Source organism: Gigantopelta aegis, chromosome 8, assembly GCF_016097555.1.
Source record: "Gigantopelta aegis isolate Gae_Host chromosome 8, Gae_host_genome, whole genome shotgun sequence".
NCBI classification, from domain to species: domain Eukaryota; kingdom Metazoa; phylum Mollusca; class Gastropoda; order Neomphalida; family Peltospiridae; genus Gigantopelta; species Gigantopelta aegis.
The window spans coordinates 42552435-42574892 of record NC_054706.1 but is presented as its reverse complement, the minus strand read 5'-3'; the positions used below and the strand labels follow the sequence as shown (position 1 = coordinate 42574892).

Genomic DNA, 22458 nt, shown 5'->3' with positions numbered 1-22458 from the left:
TGTTAGCTCTGCCAATTTCTTTTTGACCGACCGTTCAAAATTGCGCCCAAATTCCTCAATCAAAATTGCGCACTTTTTCTCTTTGGTATAATTTTGCTCCACTCAAAATTCCATAGCACCATTACCCCTCCCCCTCCCCCCTCCGCCACGGTCGGGCTGCTGGTGATCACTTGCTAATGCCTCCTTCTACCACCCCAACCGTTTCTGTCCTGGACGGAGGAGCCGGCCAAGTCCGGCTCTTGTGCCCAGGACAGGCGTGCGCTACAACAGCTTGCTCTGAATGTGCACGTAAAACCCTATGACCTGACCTGACCTAAGCGTGCAGCCGGGCCATTGCCACGTGCTATGGACTTGAACACCATACCAAGTTTTGAACAGAACACATCGAGTGCACATCATTTCATTTCAACACGATTGAAAAGCAAAATGCCACGAATGCTCTAATTATGCAGGGGCAATCGAACCGTCGCGTCGCCCAGCAGTTTTGGATACATGTGTCAATGATAGCTCGTTTATGCCCGGCGCCTTCGTTGACGTTAAAAAACGAAGACTCAACGCAGACGGATGCGTCTCGTGTGCGCCTACCTGCGATGCATTCTTGCGATCCACTGACGATTTTTTAAATTTATTTATTTATTTATACTTTACTCTAGGAAAAATAATAAAGATTAAATGTAATTTATTAATACATTTTAAAACATAATAAACTTGATTTAAAACATTATGTACAATATACTATTACGATATAAATCTTTCTTATTTCAGAATTGTTTGTTTTAATTATTATTATTAGGCATAGTACAATGAATGAGTGAATGAATGAATGAATGAATGTTTAAGGACACCCCAGCACGAAAATACATCGGCTATTGGGTGTCAAACTATGGACAACGCAAAACTAAAGTGATGATCAACATCAATATAAAAACTCAACAGTTAAATTAAAACACAGTGTAAAGAACTGTGTAAAAACACAAATATCACAGATAGATACTGACTTTTACTCAAATTTTAAATGTTGTGCTGTATTGGCCATTCTCAAAGAGAATGTTACACCCCTGAACCACGGTGAGGTTACAGCACGCGCAGGGGCACAGTACAATGAATGCAATCATTTATATTTTTTAATTTCATCTATCTAGAAATGTCATTAATTAAACATGCCTAGTCTTTGTTTCAAAGATGAGCAGTTGAAATTATTTGTGTTGAAACATTTACATGTTAGTCATTTTTAATGGTCAGGTCTGTTTTCACAGTTCTAATCATCACTGAAACCAATAATTGTTAATTGTTAAACTGTCAGTTGGAGAGGCCATTTCGAAAGGCATGTTACTGAATAGACAGATTATTGGTCAATATAAAAATGTGAACGCAACGTCGACGCAAGTAGGCGCACACGTGGTTTTTAGACGGATGCGGCAGGAGACGGATGCGTCTGTGCGTCTAAAATCAAACATGTTTGATATTTGAAAACTCGACGCAGTGCTAAAAAAAGACGCAACGCAGAGGGGGTCGCACACGATGCGTTTTTACTGCGTTCGTACGGATGCGTTTTTTAACGCAAGACGCATGCGTTAAAAAACGTTCGTCTGCGCCGGGCATTAGTGGAGCGTCTCAGAGCCACAGGAAGATTAGCTGACCGTCCCAGGAGCGGACGTCCGCGCTTTACGTTCCCACTCAGTATAGAGGAATGCGTTTAACACACCTCCGTAGCCGATTCCAGACGACTACGGAGACTGCGATCAGGTTGTAGGCACTCATGGTTGCCTAGAGTGTCCAGGAACGGTTAGGAATCGGTTGCGAGAGTTCAACTGAAGGCCACGACGTTCCTACATTGGTCCACAACTTACACCCAGGCGACGTCAACGTCGATTGCAATGACTGCATGCACACGCACCAAATCTGTTTCACTTGGCCCACTGAAGACGTGTGTTATTCACTGACGAGTATCGGTTCTGAAGTGGACGTTCAGAACAAGAGGGCCAGGAAGCGCGTCAGCGTCCTAAACAACGTCGCTCAGTTCACGCAGGCCCTTCTTCATGAGTGGGATAACATCCCACAAAGGACCATAAACAACTTGATGGAGTCAATTGTAAGGAGAGTTAGAAGACCAACTGCAGCCCGGGTGGGCACACACGCTATTGATTTGGATCAGGAAATGGCGTACGGTACCCACATTTCGACGTTATCCATGCAAACGCCGTCTGTGATAACACAACAAAACCTGTCCAAATGCATTAAGTAATGAAGACAAAACTTAAAATCCAAACAATGAAATAATCATCAATAAAACATTTGAAATATTTACCACCGAAAAAAACCTTTGCGTTTGTTTTTTTCCGTCAGTATATGTATATGTATATATATATAATGTGTTTCAGTCATACATGTACGTTTACGCGCAAAACTAGGCTTACGGTGTTTTGTCAAACTGATATGTATCTGTGACGTAGAACTTACTCCAATTGCCAGCGATGTGAAATATGGCGCCCAGGCGGCGGCGAAAAAGACTGCTGCTAATACCATCATCTTAATTATCTGTAACTTCTTTTTTACCATCAGGCATCGCTGGTTTGTCGCCCCATCAAGTTTACACTTCTTCCATATGAACCTAAAATATCACAGAATAAATATCCAATTAATGTGATGCCAGTCGCAACCTTTCATAATTTATTAATATAAACCTTGTCTTCTGCAGTTGGAGTAAAACAAGGATGTACATGTAGTCCCACGCTTTTCAAGATAATCTTATTATATTCCAGTGATCTACAAAATGGGCAGAATTTTGAAAATAGCAATTAGTAAAAAAGTTAATAGATGAAATAAAAAAAATAAAAAGGTTACAAGCCAAAAATAAAAAAAGAATTGACTACTCGGCCTAATATTTATATAATTTGGAGCATTTTAGGACAGTCCAAAATTAAATAAGAGAAAGAAGAGAGGATTGGACTATTTAATAATATTTAAAATAAATAAATAATTTCGACATAAAATTTTGAACGCAGATCTAAAAGTTTAAAGTCCGATCGATATGTCCACGCGAGTGGCCTCGTTAAGGCCGTTTGGGTGCGCAGCTTAAAGGGACGAGATGGGTTGCATCCCGTCAAGAAAACCCCTAGATTGACAGTCGATAGACGTTGCAGGTGTAGTGCTGTGCTGAAATACAGATCTTGAGAAGCCGGATCCGTCTGAACGAGAGAGAGTATCAGACTAGGGTATAGTCCAGTCGTCATGGGTTGGTATAGTGGTGCGGACGGGCCCGACTCCGGAGGATACGAGATGGTATCACTATAAAGCAAGGTAAAGTCTAGAAAAAGAGTAGTAGGGGCCGACCCGCTTCCTATTTCTTCTTAGAGTGGGGCGGTCAATCTTCCAGTGCTGCTAGGACAGGCTCGGACATGTAGAGACTAGACGCGAACGAGTCACGAAAAAAATACCAGTCGACAGTCAGACGGAGAAATGACGTGGAGGCAAGGAATCTCGCTAAAAAAGAATCCAACCTGGTGGTGCAGGCTGTCGAAACGAGAAGCGTCCCAGCGTTCAATCAGTTCCAATGGCCGCATACATCCCAGTAGAAAACTTCATTTCGCTGACAAAAACAACAAAATGAAGGACCCCAAGTCGAGCACACGAAAGCACGTGCAGTGTGCATAAGCGAAACAAACACGTCTTACGGCGTGGAGCTCCAGACTGGGAATCTCTCCGATAAGGAGGTTAATTTTCAAATGTATCTAACAATTTATCCTGTTTTGTGATGATTGGAAACTCACTTAAGACAAACAAATAATTTGTATAGTATTCAGGACAACATACATACAAACGTCTCAGATTTTTTAAACAACATCAGTCATTACCTTTAAATTGTACCACCTTGTTTCTATCTTTGGGTGTTATACCGTAATCGTGTAGTCACTTAGCCCGAGTATTCAGTAGTTCGAGAGCTAGATGGACATTTGGACAGTTATTCTCTCAGCCAGATATATCTTTGTAGCGAAAACAGGAAATTGCTGCCTACCACCTGGTAGACAAAGATGTCCGCTCTAATACAACAATAACCATATGTTTGACGCTAAATACCATTACATTGATAATTTTCAAAGAAATCGAACAGGAACCCCCTTCAATAATGTCCGTCTAGCTCTTGCAAAAGCTTATAAGTATGCATCCTTCTGAGATATGGGGTCGTATTAAAAATATTACAGTTTATTAAACAAGTGGGGAAAAGTATATGTAATATTACAAAATAAAAGCATGTAAATCGCTTTTATCATTACGCAGCCAACTTTAATTTAGATTATTGTAAACATGATCAAATACTGGAACCGACTTAGATTCTAACCTTCTACTACAGTGAAACCTCTCAAAACCGGACCCTCTGTAAACCGGAATTCCCCCCAAAACCGGACATTTTTCGAGGTCCTTTTTTAAAACTTAGTACAGAAATTAACCTTTCTAAACTGGATACCTCTGAAAACCGGACATTTTACTTGGTCCCGAGGGTGTCCGGTTTAGAGGGGTTTCACTGTATATCAAGCATTGATGGAAGACTAGAATACCTTGAAATACCAATCCAATTTATCATAGTTTTCTTGCGTGCAACTTATTTAAAAGCTTTAAGTATTCGGCATATTCTGACATGCCCCCATTTAATCACTAATCTGTTATTAAAGATGATGAATATGAATTAACCAACTGCTTTAATGATGTATTCTACAAAGCAGCTAAAATGTACCGTCACCATACTTACTATCTATTTCAAACGCTAAGCACAAGTAATATCTAACTGCATTACGACTTTAAGCTCTCGTCCACTTCAGACTGAAATATGTTGATATAACAAAACTCCCATAGACTACCCATTGGGCTATTTCTCGTTCCAGCCAGTTCTCCACAACTGGTGTAACACAGACCGTGGTATGTACTATCCTGTCTGTCGGATGGAACATATAAATGATCCCTTGCTGCTAATCGAAAAGAGTAGCCCATGAAGTGGCGACAGCGGGTTTCCTCTCTCAATATCTGCGTGGTCCTTAACCATATGTCTGACGCCATATAACCGTAAATAAAATGCGTTGAGTGCGTCGTTAAATAAAACATGTCCTTCCTTTCCTTCTCATAGACTACGTCAGTATTGTAATAATAACCAAATATACGATGAGATGCATTTTTATCCTGCAACCTGCATAAACCTCATAATAATATTATAATATTAGAAATGATTTATTTCAAAGACTTTATATTTTCTCGTCAGTTAAAACTTACACGAAACATCAATTCTTCATTCTTCTACTTTGCTCTCACCATTGGGTTCAGTGTATTTATAACTGATTTATAATATGTAGAAACAAAGTCAGAATATCCTAAGCTATTTATTGTTACGTTTATATATCAATTTAAGTATATTTAACACTGAACATGTTTGTATGTTCATTATATTGTATGTTGCCCCATGGGGTGTATCAATACAATACAATGAAATGAATTATATCTCAGATGAAAATTGGTTGGTTCACCATGGTACTATTCAAGACTAGGCTTCTTATTATTTTGGGGCGGGGCAGTTCTGCAAGACGACAATGCCAGACTACACGGCGTTAGGGTGGTGACACACTTTCTCGGGCAACATGATGTCGCCAGGATGGACTGGCCAGCATATTCGACTGACGTCGCTCCAATAGAGGAAAAGGCCCCTCCCGCCAACCTGCAAGATGTGGGTCAACTTCTTGTGGCAGACCATGCCCCAAGACTTCTTCAGACGTCTGATCAACAGCTTAAAACAGAGATGTGTTGAATGCGCCATGTGTGGATTCACGCGCTATTAAACAAATATGCTAATGTGTCCACTCTATTATTATTATTACTACTACTACCGAAATGCTTATTTATATCCATGTGGACTAGTTACAGATCCATCCTGCAAATATGGGCATCATTATGAGAGCAGCATCCATTACTTCTTTCAGTGTAAACTTTATACCCAGCAAAGACAACATCTATTAGACTCTTTGTACATTTGTACCAATAAACCTCCAGTTAGTACTAAACGATAGAACCACATTAAGTGACGACACAAACAAGCAAATATTTCATTATGTTCAAAAATACATTATATACTGAGTCAAATTAAAAACTTTACAATCTAAAATTTGAATAAAGTCAATGAGTTTTGAAAGCAGGTATTTTTCAGGAATAAATATTGTAATGGCAATGTCTACATTCTATTTGAAGCCCATCACAGCCCACGTGACACGATCCGTAGCACGTGCACAGCACCAATGAGGCAAAAGTGGTTTAAACGTGCCACTGGTCACGTGATCACAATAGCACACGTGTTTTCATCGTTACTTGTCCACAGTAGTCTGACACAACGGAAAAACACATTAAAACGATATTTGTTACGACCTGTTTCGATGCCACGCCTCACAAATGTGCAGCATGAACGTGCCGTCGGCATGTTGCACGCGGGAACGTCAATAGCTGACGTTGCAAGGGCGTTGCGTTGCAGTCGACGGGCAATTTATGATCTGAGGAAACGAGTAAAACAAACGGGCACCACAGCTGATCGCCCCCGACCGGGTAGACCACGTGTGACGTCATAGGCAGATGACCGTCATATTGTGTTACGTCACTTCCGCAACCGTTTCGTGACAGCTACAGCAACCAGTAATGAACTTTTCTGACGTCGGGTGTCCGCAAAAACGAACCGACATTGGCTGCGAACCGCTCACCTCCATACACGGCGCCCATATGTTGGACCCATTTTGACCCAATTTCATCGACATCAAAGTCAACTGTGGGCACAACGCCACTTGCGATTCACTCAGAGGAAATGGGATAGAGTCGTGTTTAACGATGAATCAAGATTCACACTGCGATTTGCCGATGGCAGCCAGATGTTTTGGAGACGACGTGGTGAACATCATGCTCAGTGTTGTGTCAGTGAAGTTGACAGATTTGGAAACGGGAGTGTAATGGTTTGTGGTGCTTTCTGTGGAAATCGACGTTCTCGACATCTTGTCATCAGTGCTAACCTCAACGCTGCTGCATATCGAGACCAGGTGCTGGCCCAGGAACTTGTGCCCTTCATTGCAGCTCATGGTCCAGGCCTGATCTTTCAGCATGACAACGCCAGACCCTACACGGCCATCTTGACAAGGGATTACCTGAGGAACGCGGGCATCAATGTCATAGATTGGCCTTCAAGGTCGCTCAACCTGAATCCCATCAAGCACGTCTGGGATGTGCTGGGAAGACGCCTGTGCACCCACTGGAACCTTCCACAGAACTTGCAGGAACTTGGTGCCTCGTTAGTGGAACAATGTCGCCGTATTCCTAATGCACGCATCAGGCAGTCAATGAGGAGGCGTTATCTTACAGTTGTGGGTACACATGGAGAGCATATGCGCTACTGAACCTGTGATTTCAGCAGTCGACCCTGCTTGTGAATTACCATTTTGACTGTTTGTGGTTTTGACGAATGCTGTGGGCATATCGAACAGATTGTTTTGACTCAACATTTATTCATATTCTTTCTTTGGACGTCATACAATTAAAAAAATACCTTATTTAACACGTTCTTCTGTCATATTTGCTAATTAGCCAAGATGAAACGGTTGTGAAGTTTTTAATTTGACTCGGTATACAAACAGAAAGATTTAATAAATAAAATATGGTTTAATAAATACATTATGACTCGATAAAAATATGTCAAAATGTGCGAAATTTATCGACTATCCCACGTCAAAGCCGCGCCGTCTGATTAGAAAGATAAACTACTTTTGTTTCCCCATTTTTATTTTTTTATTTTTTTTATTTTTTAGCACTTTATTCACACTACAGATATATTTTGCTTGATATTCTATGTATTAAAGGGACATACCCTAGTTTCAACCCGTGAAAATTAACACTAAGTTTAGTTAATCTATAAACCTGTAACACATTTGGATAAAGTTACAATTGAGTGAAACATGAGTCTGTGACTTTGAAATGGTGAAATACCCTTTAAAATAGATAAAAACTCGACTCCTTAACTGTTACTTCTCAGGCGCACGTGCGTTTTTAAATATGAAAAATTATATTGTGATATTAAAAACACCAGGATGACCAAAAACACTTCGAATGTACAGAAATTGATAATCTAAACAATAAAATCTAAGTAAAGTATGATTTAAGTTATCAAAAACGGTTATAATAGTCAAACATATGCGTTAGTGTTTAACTTTGTTCTGAATATTTATTGTAGTCTTTCTTCCGGTTTCACTTTATCTACACTGTTAATTTGTCTTGCTTGATGGTTTTGTTATTTACTTTGTTTCAAATATTTGTAGCAATAGTAGTCGCCTATAATGTTACAATATTTGTAACTAGGAGAAGTCCTCGTAAGTTGGATAGCTTGTGCTCAATCCTTTTGTATATTATGTGCAATAAAATATGTTTCAAACAAACCGAAGTGTGTTTCAGGTAGTACTAAACCAAATAACTTCCGGCTGGGTCAAAGTTCGACGTGCACCGAACTTTTGATAGAGAAGTGAACACCACAAGTCCTGTGTTTGGTTATAAATGTGAGTGTTGGTTGTAAAAGATAATAGTTTCATCTCGGTAAAACGAATATGCAATTTTATTTCATCTAGTACCAATGTGTCAAGTAGCCTTGTGCTTGAAACATGTATGGGGTACCTGTAAAAAAAAAAGTACTCGAATTTTGTGCGGAACTAGGGTAGTCATAGACGCTACCCGTTATCTCAGAAACAAGCAGCTTGACCCCCAATTTTTTCCGATTCACTTTAAGTGAGGTGTAGTAGTATTTATATCCGTGGCGTTTATATCGATTGATACGCTGCAGGTAAAAGTTTTAGCCACATGTTACTATTGTCGTCTATGGGATTTGATTTGGTAGTATACACCCTTCAGTGTCGACAATATCATATATTAGGAATCAAAATTGTATTATGCGAGGATAATACATTACCGTTTTTTTCATTAATGTTGTTTTTTTTGTGTTTTTTTTAATGCTGGACAGCTTTCAGTGTAACGTTGCTATGGATTCAGAAATGATTTTTTGTTTGATGACTATGAATGCATCGTCAATTATGACGTGTCATCGTAATACGTTTGCTTAAAAATGTCAATAAATGTAGTGCCGTGATCTCGATTATTTCACATCCGTCCGTCCCATCCTCATATAGAAATGTTTTGTTCTGTAATTAATTTTGGTTCGGTTGGACGTAAGAAGAAAAGTAAACGTGTTTTGAAATAACACTATCGAGCGAGACTATTTATGCGGCCACCGTACCGCGGACGATACCAATACGTACGGGCCGGGTTATGTGACAGCTCAATTTATCTTTTAAAGAACTAAATCAATCTTCTATTTTACAGTACAAATTATTCATTTTATAAAATAAAACATGTTTTAATGCATTTAATGCGAGATCGGTCTGGTGTGATACATGATTTTTGTTTTTTTGTTTAACGACACCACTAGAGCAGATTGGTTGTCAAACGTGATAATTCTGACATGTAGTCATCAGAGGAAACTCGGTACATTTTTTTCTAATGCAGCAAGGATCTTTTATATATGCACTTTCCCACAGGCAGGAAAGCACATACCATATTTTATATATGCACTTTCCTACAGACAGGAAAGCACATTCCATGGCCTATAACCAGTATGTGTGTGTGTGTGTGTGTGTGTGTGTGTGTGTGTGTGTGTGTGTGTGTTTGTGTGTGTGTGTATATTTTTTAACGGACTACCAATAACTACAGTGGTATATTTAGGACACAAACTAATATTTTCTTACGTTAAAGATCTCGAACTTTCGACTTATTATCTTATTTCGACTTATTATTTCAAGGGAGAGATCTGGACCCATATTCACAAAAAGGTGTAAGTTTACGTCTACGGCTAGCACTTACGTCTGCCGTAGATTTGCGTGTAGATTTCAAGATTTATTAAACAACACTCAGACACATTACAATGTGTAACAAGAGGACATTTTCAAATACATAATTAACATACATGACAAGAACAGGCGTCAACATAGAGGTATCTATAATTAACATAGAACACAAGATAAGCAAACAAAATAGCTAAAATGTGCGGAGAAACGTCAGTTCACAAGACAAGATAATCTTTTAATAAATATAGCTAGGTTTTTTAATAATGGTGCATAACATAATGATAGCATACCTTTAATTTTAAAAACGCTAGGATTAATTCTATATTGTTTTATACATTTTCTTCTAATATTTTCAATATTATAATTTTTACAATTAAATAAATAATGGTATTCATCTCCAATATCGGTATTACAAAGTTTGCATATTCTATTTTCTCTAGGAACGTTGAACCATCTGCCAGTTTCGATTGGTAATCTTAAATTTAGTTATCCAGCATCTATTTTGGTATGATAATCTCGACAAATAGGTTTCGAAATAAAATTCTGTTTTAAATAAAGTATAAAATTGACCCCTAGAAGAGTTTGTAATTTCCGAGAACCACTGTTGTATAAATTGATCACAGAGGTTTTGTTTTAATTCTTGTTTATACGATTTGAAATCATTATTTTGATTGGTATAGATGTACCCCATTCCCGAGTTATCGAAAATTCTTTTTATGAATTTAAATTGATTTCCTTCACCACTGTTTAAAGAGAACATTAATTTATATAAAATACTACTAAGTTTATTTTCGTCTTTAACCAGTTGTTTTACCTTCAAAATCCGTTTGCAAAACTGGAGATGAATTTTTTCTATTATTTGTAAATTTTCATAACCCCAAATTTCTGATCCATATAATAAAATCGGTTGAACCATTGAATCAAAAAGTTTTAATTGTATATGAACTGGTATGCTATTGTTCCGTACTTTTTTTGTATATGGCAAAAAGTGCTTTTTGAGCTTGGTCTACAAGATGTTGCTTTGCATTAGAAATATTCCCATTATATTTCAAACAAATTCCTAAATAACAATAATAATCAACAGTTTCCAATCGTTCATCTTGCAGGATAAATTTAACATTAGACCTCGACTTCCTCTTGCTAAAAATCACAACTTTTGTTTTACTCACATTAATGCTAAGATTCCAAGAGTTACAATAGACATCAAATATATCTAAAGCATGTTGCATACCTTCAGGAGTTTCGGAGAAAATTACAGTATGATCTGCATACAATAGTACGAAAATTTCAATAAATATATGTAATTTGTTTTGGCAATTTTCTTTAATTATTTCCAGAGGAGATCCTTGAAGCATTTTTTTTTAAATCTTCAAGATCATTTAGAAATATTGAAAATAAAAATGGTGATAAATTTTCCCCCTGCCTCACGCCTGTTAGACAAGGAAAAAAAATCAGATTTCTTATTATTAATTTCAACACATGATTTAATGTTTCTATACAAATTAAAAATACCTTTAATCTGACATTTTTGTAATTTTCGCGCCAGACAGAGTCAAAAGCCTTTCGAAAATCAACAAAAATACAGTATAATTCTTTTACTAAACGACAGATATATCGACAGTAAAACATGCATACAATATATGTTATCGCTCGTTGAATGACCTTTGCGAAATCCAGCCTGATTCCTGTTTATTAAGTTTACTTCAGTAGCAAAAAGGTTCAGTCTGTTATTAATAATGGCAGTAAACAGTTTACCAACACAACTGATTAGAGTTATAGCTCTATAGTTGTCGGGATCCTGTGGGTTACCTTTATTTTTATATATTGGTTTAATTATCCCCACTGTCCAGCTGTCTGGTATGATACCCGTGTCTAATATAATATTAAACAACTTAAAATAGACTGGGATTAACAGAGGAGAAGATTTTTTTAGATATTCGTTAAGTATTCCATCAGCACCTGGAGCTTTGTTATTTTTTAACTTTAAGATTGTTTCAGATATTTCATTTTCAGTTATAACACCATTAAGAATGTTGTCAAACAAGGGATTTTCACACAATTCGTTTATGTTTATATTGTCCGTTATATCATCTATATCAACATGCGTATCTGCATTTAACGTTTTAAAATATTTATATAATGTATTTATTGGAATATCATGGTTTTTACGCTTATTATTTGAAAATTTATTCAAAGTATTCCAAAAGGCTTTTGGGTTAGATTTTGATAATGAATCAAGTTCCTTGGCACATTTTTTTTGATGTTTTTTTATAATTTAAATTAAGCTCTTTCTTGTATTCTTTGGATCTTTTTTTCAATAATATTTTGACATCATTAGACTTATTTGCTGAGTACCTGTGTTTTACTTCATGAAATGCATCTCTCTTTATTTTACACTCCTTGTTAAACCATGGCTTCGAATTACCAGAAGTATATCTATGTACGTGCAAGAAGCACCTTATTCTCAAAGACGGTCGTAAATGTAAACGTAACATAGTTGGACGTAAATCTACGATTTAACACCCTCACCGGGAAATTATTTTTAAAAACCCATTAAAAACGATGGCTACCGGATAATAACAAATGCGCAAAGCGCAATTTCGTTTGTCGTCTGCTAACAATAACATCGCGAACGGCGAACCATGGCATTTTGGTATTGATTAGGATCCGCGTTTTGGTACGAACTTGAGGACATTTCTTAAAAAGGAAAAGATAACTCAGGAGAAATTGGCCGAGTCGAAAACATCCGTTCGATCACCAACAAAAATATGTTCAATCCGTGGGCGTTCGCTGTCGCAAACTGCTACAAGTATTGGAAATGTTGCTAGTTTCCGTAAATAATAGTAAATAACGGCGATCGTGCTTGATTTATTATATGTACACGATTTACGTGTAGCGTTAGTTGTAACCGGAGGCACTTTACGTCCAACTTTACACGTAACTTACGTTTTCGTTGTTTCATGAATTTCTCTTCAGTCGTAGATTTACGTTTACGTGTAAAACTACGCTTACGATGTTTTGTGAATATGGGTCCAGAGTTTCTTTGGTTATAGGAATGAATCTCCTCAGTGGATTATTTTGTCAATGTTTTTTCCCGTCCCAACCAATGTCCATTGACTGGTATATCCAAGGTCCGACAAAGTGTGTATAAAAGACCCCTTGCTGCTACTGGAAACTTTATCTTGTGCTATTGATTTATTATGTCGAGCGCTCAACAGTTTACCTCTCATCATCAAGTATGTCTATCTTTTGCAATCCTCTGTTTGGCTGGGCGCGGACCGGGTTTAGCTCAGTCGGTTGAGTGTTCGCCTTAGATGCTTGAATCGATGAATTATGTCAAGCGCTCAGCATATTAACTCTAGACAACAGGCATGTCTTTTTCTTTTGCAATTCTCTTTTTTGGCTGTATAGCACTGATACTGAAGTTGAAAGCGCAAGATAATAAGTCGAGTGCTGGAGATAATGAATCGAACACTCGAGATAATAAGTTAATGACTAAGGATACTAAGTTGAGCACTCGCGATAATAAGTCAAGCACTTCGAATAGCAAATCGAGCACTCGTAATAATAAGTCAAAAGTTTAACATAATAAGCTGAGCACTCGGGATAATCAGTCAAACGCGTGCTAATATAAGTCGAGCACTTGAGATAAAAAGTCATGCAAGCGCTCAAGATATAAGTTGAGCATTTGAAATAATGTCGAGCGCTCAAGATAATAAGTCGAGAACTCGAGATAATAAGTCAGTATGCATTCAGCATGCGCAGAAAAAACAGTTGATCGATGTTTACTTGTAACTTAAAAGTACTTTGATGACGTCAAATTACAAAAATGTAGATATGAAAATGCACGTTTCCGCGCGCAGATAATGTTAATATTGAGATCTCCACTTACTATATTGATGTTGAGGGCTGAACATATTATCTTGAGCTTTCACATTTTGCATTAAAGGGACACACCCTAGTTACGGCTAGTTGTTAACCATTACGGCGTTGTTTTTCGCTATAAAACCAATTTTTTCACAAATAAAATTGCACTTTACTTACCGTTTATTATTTAGAATATACATTTCCATTCACCTGAAGTGTTTTTTGGTAATCCTGGTAATCCTGGTTTTTGTAATACCACAAAATGCATTTTTCGTATTTCTTAAAAACGCACGCGCGTTTGAGAAAAAACCGTTGAGCAGACAAGGTCTAATCTATTTTTAGACGGGATATTTCCATTTCAATGTCACAGACGTTGGTATACCACGTGACCGTTATCATTTTGGTTCGGTTTGTTTTCTCGTGCACGGTTCGCGCAATCAACATCCGATTTGTTGTTGTTCATTTGTAAGATTTTTCTTCACAGTTCGTGAACATTTTCAGTAACAATAAAGTTCAGACAACTAAGTGTCTCAATACAAAACGTTACAAACCCTTAAAACCAATAATTTTGCTAAGTCTTACGATATCTGGAGAGGGGATACAACCAGGACAGAACAGTTGGAGAGGTGAAAAGAACACACCCCAAGTCTGTGCGCACTCTGTGAAATTTGTCGTGACGTAGGCATTGTTGTGCTTCGAGCGACATCTACCGGTGACATCAGAATACTAACTTTCAAAATTATTTCAAGCAATTGGGACATGGGGATTCCCATGGTATTTATCGATATAAAACCTGCTTTTTCACTCCATTTGATAAAAACGTGATCTAAGTGTGTTACAGGTTTGTAGATTAACCAAATTATAATTTATTTTCGCTGGATGGAACTAGGGTGTGCGGCTTTAAGGTTATATACGTAGTCCTCGGTTGTTACGGTCGTGGTTCATATAGCCGAGCTCCAATTCAATTATATTGTTGGCCTATTTCAACGTTAAACAAACGGGGGTAAAAGTGCAGTAATAAAATCTGGATTGTGCACTAGAATAAAGAGCTTTTATGGTTATACTGTCACGGAGTTTTGTCCGTCTTGATATTAAAGTTCAACATTAAAATTGTATATCACGGCAGTGAAATTAGTTCCCGGCATACTTCATAATTCACCCGAATCATTTCGTATACACTCGGCATACTTCGGAATGTTTTCAAATTCTTTTCTTATCTCTGGCATGATTCTGCAAGTAAGATTTTGATTGGTCGAATGAAGGGTCAACTGAACATGAGCTCCAACGGGCTGCTGATAGATCCACTTGTAATAGAGGAGCCAATTTTAATTAGATTGGGTTTTTATATACATATACATATAGAATGTCACGATTACGATTACGATTACGATTACAAGAATACTGAAAGTAGGCGATTACGATGGCGATTATCTCAGTAATTATGTTTACATTTCAACAAATATGTACTCGTAGTGAAATGACCGGCCTCGGTGGCGTCGTGGTTAGGCCATCGGTCTACAGGCTGGTAAGTACTGGGTTCGGATCCCAGGCGAGGCATGGGATTTTTAATCCAGATACCGACTCCATACCCTACTACTACTACTACTACTACTACTGTTGCTGCTGCTGCTGCTGCAGAAGAAGCAGCAGCAGTGGTGGTGGTGGAAGTAGTAGTAGTAACAGTAGCAGTAGTAGTAGTAGTAGTAGTAGCAGCGGCAGCGGCAGCAGCAGTAGTAGCAGGGTTAAAAATTAACATGAAAACCATAGTCGCCAGCAGGGCCACTTGAAGAAAAATCTTACTGGCCCTTCTCAAATTCAACCAGCCCTTTAATTATCACATTGAAGTTTAACCGAAGAACCAAAATCAAAACTAGACTTTCTTTAAAAATAATGACCATGTGCTCACCGTATAGTCCGTTTGCGTCAAAAGAAAACCGATCAATTGGCGTTTAATTTCATAATGAATAAAGTTAAAATTCATATAAAACCATGTCATTAAATGTTTAACCCATACCAACTCAAATAACAAAACAAATTGAAAAAGAAATAAAGTATAAATAAAAATATTACTTTACAAAATACCATTAAATTATACATATTAAATCTCATTTTTAATACCGGTAGTGAAAACAAAATGCTAGAACACCCAAGGTATGCTACTTGACTTGCGTTGTTTCTGAAGTAAAAGATAATGCAGTACAAAGAGACTACATGTAGAACTGCGCGTTCTTTCGTAAACGAGTCTGGGAGTGGCAGACCTCTTTATGGCGATGCAAGAGGGATGGAATAAACTTTGTGGCGATGCAAGAGGGGTGAAATTCCCAGTAACTTATTTCCTCGGGGGTGGCTGTTCTCCTACAGACGAGGCACTAGATAGAGATCCAAGGAATCATCCACTATTTTGATCATTCAGATTACCTTGGGTGTTCCATCAATTGCCTTAAAACCTGTATAAAAAAAAAAGGGTTAACCTATGCAGTTTGATGGTAATTTGTAAATATTTTTTTTCACATTTACACTCCCCCTCTATCTCTCCCCCCCCCCCCCCCCCCCCCAATAAAATGTTATTTGAGATCGTATGGGTTTAAGACCTAACAAATTAGTATGTTTTTATATGAATTTTATCTTTATTTTTTTGGCACTGTCAAAATATAGAACATGTTTTATGTCTTCTGCTGCCAGACCTGTAGTGTGTTTCGTCACATTCGATTCAGTGTACGTGTGTTTCTTTTTTAACTAGTACCATACTCGCCAGACATAATTATAATTACAGTAATTCGACTACTCATAGCAACTGGAATGAGATGTCGCTGACCTTACAATGTAAACATCGTGACTTCATGACGCCGAGCTACTACACTTCAATTTGCTAATGATCATGACCAGAAGTGACCTTATTGCCTGGTCGCAGACGGTCACAAACACTTTCACTCATTCAATTTCGAAATTGTTGATGGGAGCACTTGAAAATTCCTAGCACCCGTTATTGCGAAATTCCAGAAATCAGCATTCCTAATGGTCGCTCCCTCTGATCATTGCCGAATCGTGGCATTGTTTCACACTGACTTATCCAACAATCAGTTGGTGTATTTTCTATCCTACAATCAGTCTATTATGCCTTTTATGCGTCCAACGTTTGTTTGTACGTGCAAAGTATTGTGAACATACTGCACATATTGTTTTGAGTTTTCAGATTGTGTTAATTGCATGAAAAAATCCTCGTTGTAAACTCAGAAACCCACGTTCACATGCAGGAATACACCTTAGCATGTTATAGTAATATATTCATAGATATACGTAACATTAGATATTTTATTTAGATATTTTGTTTAATGTCACATTAAAACCAAATTGCGTTTTCAAAGTGTGTCAGTAGATATATATATATTACACAAAGTGAGCTTTATACGGGATCAAGGCACATGTCTGCCGCATATAGCTCATCGTGTGCTTTATGCGTTGAAAATCACCAGTCACAGTTGTGCTATATGCGGCGTTACAACGCCTTTTATTTATTGCCAGCTAAAACACCATATTCATTCATAACACAAGTAAACAAGATAGATGCCATTGTGTGAATATGTGGCTTTATTCCCCTGGGACCGACCTCGGTGGCGTGGTTAGGCCATCGGTCTACAGGCTGGTAGGCACTGGGTTCGGATCCCAGTCGAGGCACGGGATTTTTAATCCAGATACCGACTCCAAACCCTGAGTGAGTACTCCGCAAGGCTCAATGGGTTGGTGTAAACCACTTGCACCGACCAGTGATCCATAACTGGTTCAACAAAGGCCATGGTTTGCGCTATCCTGCCTGTGGGAAGCACAAATAAAAGATCCCTTGCTGCCTGTCGTAAAAGAGTAGCATATGTGCCAACAGCGGGTTTCCTCTAAAAATGACCATATGTATGACGTCCAATAGTCGATGATGAGATAAAAAAATCAATGTGCTCTAGTGGCGTCGTTAAAAACATATATATATATATATATATATATATATATATATATATATATATATATACAACTGCGTGTGTGTGTGTGTGTGTGTATATATATATATATATATATATATATATACACACACACACATACAACTGTTATATACAATATACGTTGGATATATATATTATTCCCCTGGGTTTCATTCATTTGATAATCCAGTCATGCCGATTCTATTTGATAGTAGTGGAAGAAGAAGGCAAGTTGTTTTATTATTGTATCACATGCTATACATAAAATCCTACAATATAAATATATGAATATATACAAAGGTTGGAAAGCATCCAGTGAAATAGTTCACGAGATACTCCAAACATTTAAAAGTCTAAAATATTTAAAAGCACATTGTGCTAACTTCTAAATAAAACAATTTAGTGTGCGTTTCTTATAAAATGCAACACTGATGCTACATTTCAATCGGTATAGATATAGATATAGATATAGATAAAAAAATATATATATATATATACAGTCAAACTTCGATAACTCCACCTTCGATCTCTCAAAAATTTCGATCTCTCGACTTGAAGCGACGGTCCCGGCCGAAACTAGTAATAACGACCTTCGAAAACTCAAAATTCGAACATTCGATAACCTCGATCTCTCGACACAATTCTTTAGTCCCGCCATAAAGATTTAATTGTTTATACATCTCAAAAACTCGACGCGTGTGGATTGATCAAACTGTCGTTGCTGGTAGTATTTTAAAAACGACTGACTTGTCAATCAAGTCAATCAGACGAAGCGCGCCTGACTCGGGTGATCCGGACTGTCGAGGATTAAGGCGATAATTACAGAATAATAGATCGCCGGCTACGCGGAACGCACTGATCCTGTGTTTGGGTGTCGGTGTTCGTAAATATTATATTATTATATTACCTCATGTACCATGTATATGGTCCGAGAGAATAAAGAATTGAATTAAATTGAATTGTTCGTACATGGCGTCATACATAATTCAGATACAGTCTGGTTAACTTCAAAGAGCACTTGTGATAATTGTTAGCGGTTTAAAAAAAAAAAAATGTTAGTTTCTGATTTGCATTAGTGCTTTTTAACGATTTTTCTTATTTAAAATGATAAAAATTATTAAAATAATTTTGTGAACAAATTTACTGAGTGTTATTCGGCATTCAGTGTTTTATTGGTTAGTTACGTTCAGCCATGTTTTGACATCTGCAAAATACACCAACGTTCATTATATCATTTACTTACTTTTACAATATATGCAAAATAAGTGTATCACAGGAGTCGGAAGATGCTAACAAAAGGGGTGGGGTGACAGTTATATATTAATTCGCCTTTCAACTGGCGATGCATAGTTTTCAGAGTTTAGAAGTAGGCGTCTTACAATATTAAACGAAAGCATCCAGCTAATTTTAACTCTTATATATTAATTTCGAAAACTCAAACTAATTCGTCGTCCCATTCAAGATCGAATTATCGAAGTTCGACTGTGTGTGTGTATATATATATATATATATATATACGGACAGTTCTACTATTAGAGTAGAAGACATTGGGATATCAGTTATATTGCCTACTCTGATTCACCAATGGTTGCGATGGCATTGTAAAACATTGTAATCGATTACAGTCACAACGACCACGTTCGTATTTGGGTCACATTGTCGTTATATCGAAATTGAGTTATAAAAGTTTGTTTTGTTTAATGACACCACTAGAGCACATTGGTTTATTAATCATCGGCTTTTTGGATGTCAGACATTTTGTAATTTTGACATTTAGTCTTAGAAAGACAACCTGCTACATTTTTTCATTAGTAGCAAGGGATATTTTATATGCCCCATTCCACAGACAAGAGAGCATATACCACGGCATTTGATACACCAGAGAAATAGCCCGATTGGCCCACCGACGGTGTTATCTCTTTTGCGAAAATGATGTAAGAACAAATAATGATTAATAGTTATTATTATAAAAAACAACAAATACACGTACATAATAAATATATTTTTAAAAAACAAAACATCATTAAATATATTATTATTAATCAATGCGCATTCACTATCAATCTAATCATACCATGGTTAACGACATCTACACTTGGTACTTACTTTGTTTACAAAATCACATAAAAGTAGAAGACTTGATTGTTCGAAGTTAAAGGGACATTCCCGAGTTTGCTGCATTGTAAGATGTTTCCCACTAATAACATATTTCTACGATTAAACTTACATATTAAATATATTTTCTTGTTTAGAATATCAGTGTCTGTATATTCAATGTGTTTCTGGTCGTTTTAATAATTGTAAAAAGCCCAAACTGGATTTTGTCTTTAACTAATTTCGTACCATTAATATGTCAAAAGTCTCTGTTCGATAACATCTTAAAAATTGCATCAAACTCAGGAATGTCCCTTTACTTCTTTAAGAGACTGACTAAAGGCTTATTTTCAAAAGCAATACACGTCTACATATTTAGCAGACATCGGTAACACATCATGTGACTATCTCGGCCCACGACGAGATCAAGGATGCCAAATGGCTGTGTGTACTGCCAACAGAATAACATTGATGTACGTTTTCCCCCTACAATTTGTGGTCGGATGGTGTAAATGTCGTAGTAACGACGGTCGTTTAAGGAGGTCTGACCGTGTGTATATATATATATATATATATATATATATATATATATATATATATATATATGAATACAGTCAGGGGCGTAGGAAGGTGCTAAAACGTGGATGAGGCACACACACACACGTACGCACGCACGCATGTCTGTGTGTGTGTGTGTGTGTGTGTGTGTGTGTATGTGTGTGTATGTAATCATTGGCAAGATATTATGACTAGATAAATCTCTTTATTATATACATAGCAATGAAATATATAGATCTACGGAAACTATAAAAGTGATATCCGGTGAAAAGTAATATTTTTACTGTATTTTACCTTGAGTGAAAATATAGAAATCGTATTTACATTTTTTTAAAGTTACTGATTAAATTATTTCCCTTTGTCTCGTTTTTGTTGGGGGTTTAGGAGGATCGCTTTGTCAGGTATGTTTGCACAGCAGTATTAGTAAATAAATGTTAACTTAATAATTAAATAATGATAATTTTTATTCATATTTCTTTTAAAAGTCTATGGTCAAGTAAATGTTCTGAGAAAGTTCCATTGGAAGAAATATATCATAGAGTTACGTGTTTTCGATAGGATAATCAAAATATATTAACAAAAAGCGAAAGATATTGTCAAAAATTAGAAAATATGTCTATAATTAAGAGCATTTCATGGTGTGGGTGTTTTTTTTTCGAACACCATATTTATTACCATGTGGTTTATTTGTAAATGTGACAACGAGAGTTTGACTGCACATGAAGTATTATTTGTGTATCCGCTTGCATCATTCACTATTCTTTCTTCTTTTTTCTTCATATTATTTTGTCACAAATTGTGTAAAATTTCTTCTTCTGACTGATTAAATGTAGTTTATCCTGCAACCACCGTTTCTACTGACAGAATAGGATGACGGATAAAGCAAAGACATATCCTGCAACTAGCACTTGTGACGTCACACGCATAGCCTACATGACAAAATTGCTCATTTGACCTCTAGGTCATCGTACAATGTTGCTGAAATAACAGAAATTATAGCTTTTTCCCTTAATTTTTGGGGTCTGCAGGATAAAAATAATAACTAGTTAATGACGTCGGATATCTGCTTTATCTCTCGCGGTTTTTTCCATTCTTATCTTCACAGGATAAAATAGATATCCGACGTTATTAACTAGTTATTCTCTATTTAAATATATATTTTTATAATGTAATCGCCACGTATATTGTATGTATATAGGAGTGGGCTTCGTTTGTTAACAAATTTGTACCCAATTCTTTTGTTCTTTATACAATAAAACAAATATGCTTTTAATTAATCAATCACATATGACATAAAGGTTTTAAAATGTATGTAATGACTTACTTACTTGATTATAACAATGTAGTTGATTACGACCATGAAGAGTGGAATGATGTAGGCGACGAAGATGAGCATAAAGGCGTTGGTTTGAGAATAAACATTAGACTGGATGCTGCCGCACCGCCAGTCCGTCTCGTTCGTCAAAGGGTTAATGGTCAAGAACTCATTGTACTCGATGATGGTAGGGATACACACAACGAACGATCCGATCCAGAGCGCCGGTAGAACCATCTTTATGATCTTCATGGGGTTCTGGTCCATGGACAAGACGATCGCTCGGCGCCTTTCAAACGAGATGGTCACCATGGAGTAGATGGACACCATGATGCAGAACAGAGGGAAGAAGTTGACGACGCGACACAGCAGGTCTCCTGTGGAAGGAAATATATACATGTAACAACAGAAGAGAGAAGAGAATATACACAGATTATCTTTAGAGCACCTCTCAGTGCATATCTCCCACTATTAACGGACAGGGTAAATGCAGGGTATATGTAGTTTAAATATACCAGAATGCACACACGTCAACAAAAAAATAGCACCACGTCCACATTACTGTTGACCACGCCACGCTTTACACGCTTGACTGAAAAAGACCAGGAGTGATCAGTTGGTATACTTCAGTACCATAGTCCGACAGCCAAACCCAATTGTGGGGCTGAACCAGGTTGTGTTGTCTATAGTTTCTTTTGTTTTGCTCAAAATGCCGGGAGACACCTTGTCACCTTTGAGCTTTTTGAGAGTTTAACCC

At 37.1% G+C, this 22458-nt stretch overlaps 1 protein-coding gene across 1 annotated transcript in view; it reads right to left on the bottom strand.

Annotated features, from left to right (window-relative positions):
- LOC121380234 (neuromedin-K receptor-like) overlaps window positions 1–22246 on the bottom strand; it is a 31674-nt gene extending 9428 nt beyond the window's left edge. The window contains exons 1-2 of the mRNA XM_041509062.1: window positions 21715–22246; window positions 2461–2611 (exon numbers count right to left, since the gene is read on the bottom strand). Coding sequence (XP_041364996.1) covers window positions 2461–2611; window positions 21715–22100 — 537 coding nt within the window. The 5' untranslated portion in view covers window positions 22101–22246. The remainder of the gene's footprint in view (window positions 1–2460; window positions 2612–21714) is intronic.
- Between the last annotated feature and the right edge of the window lie 212 nt (window positions 22247–22458).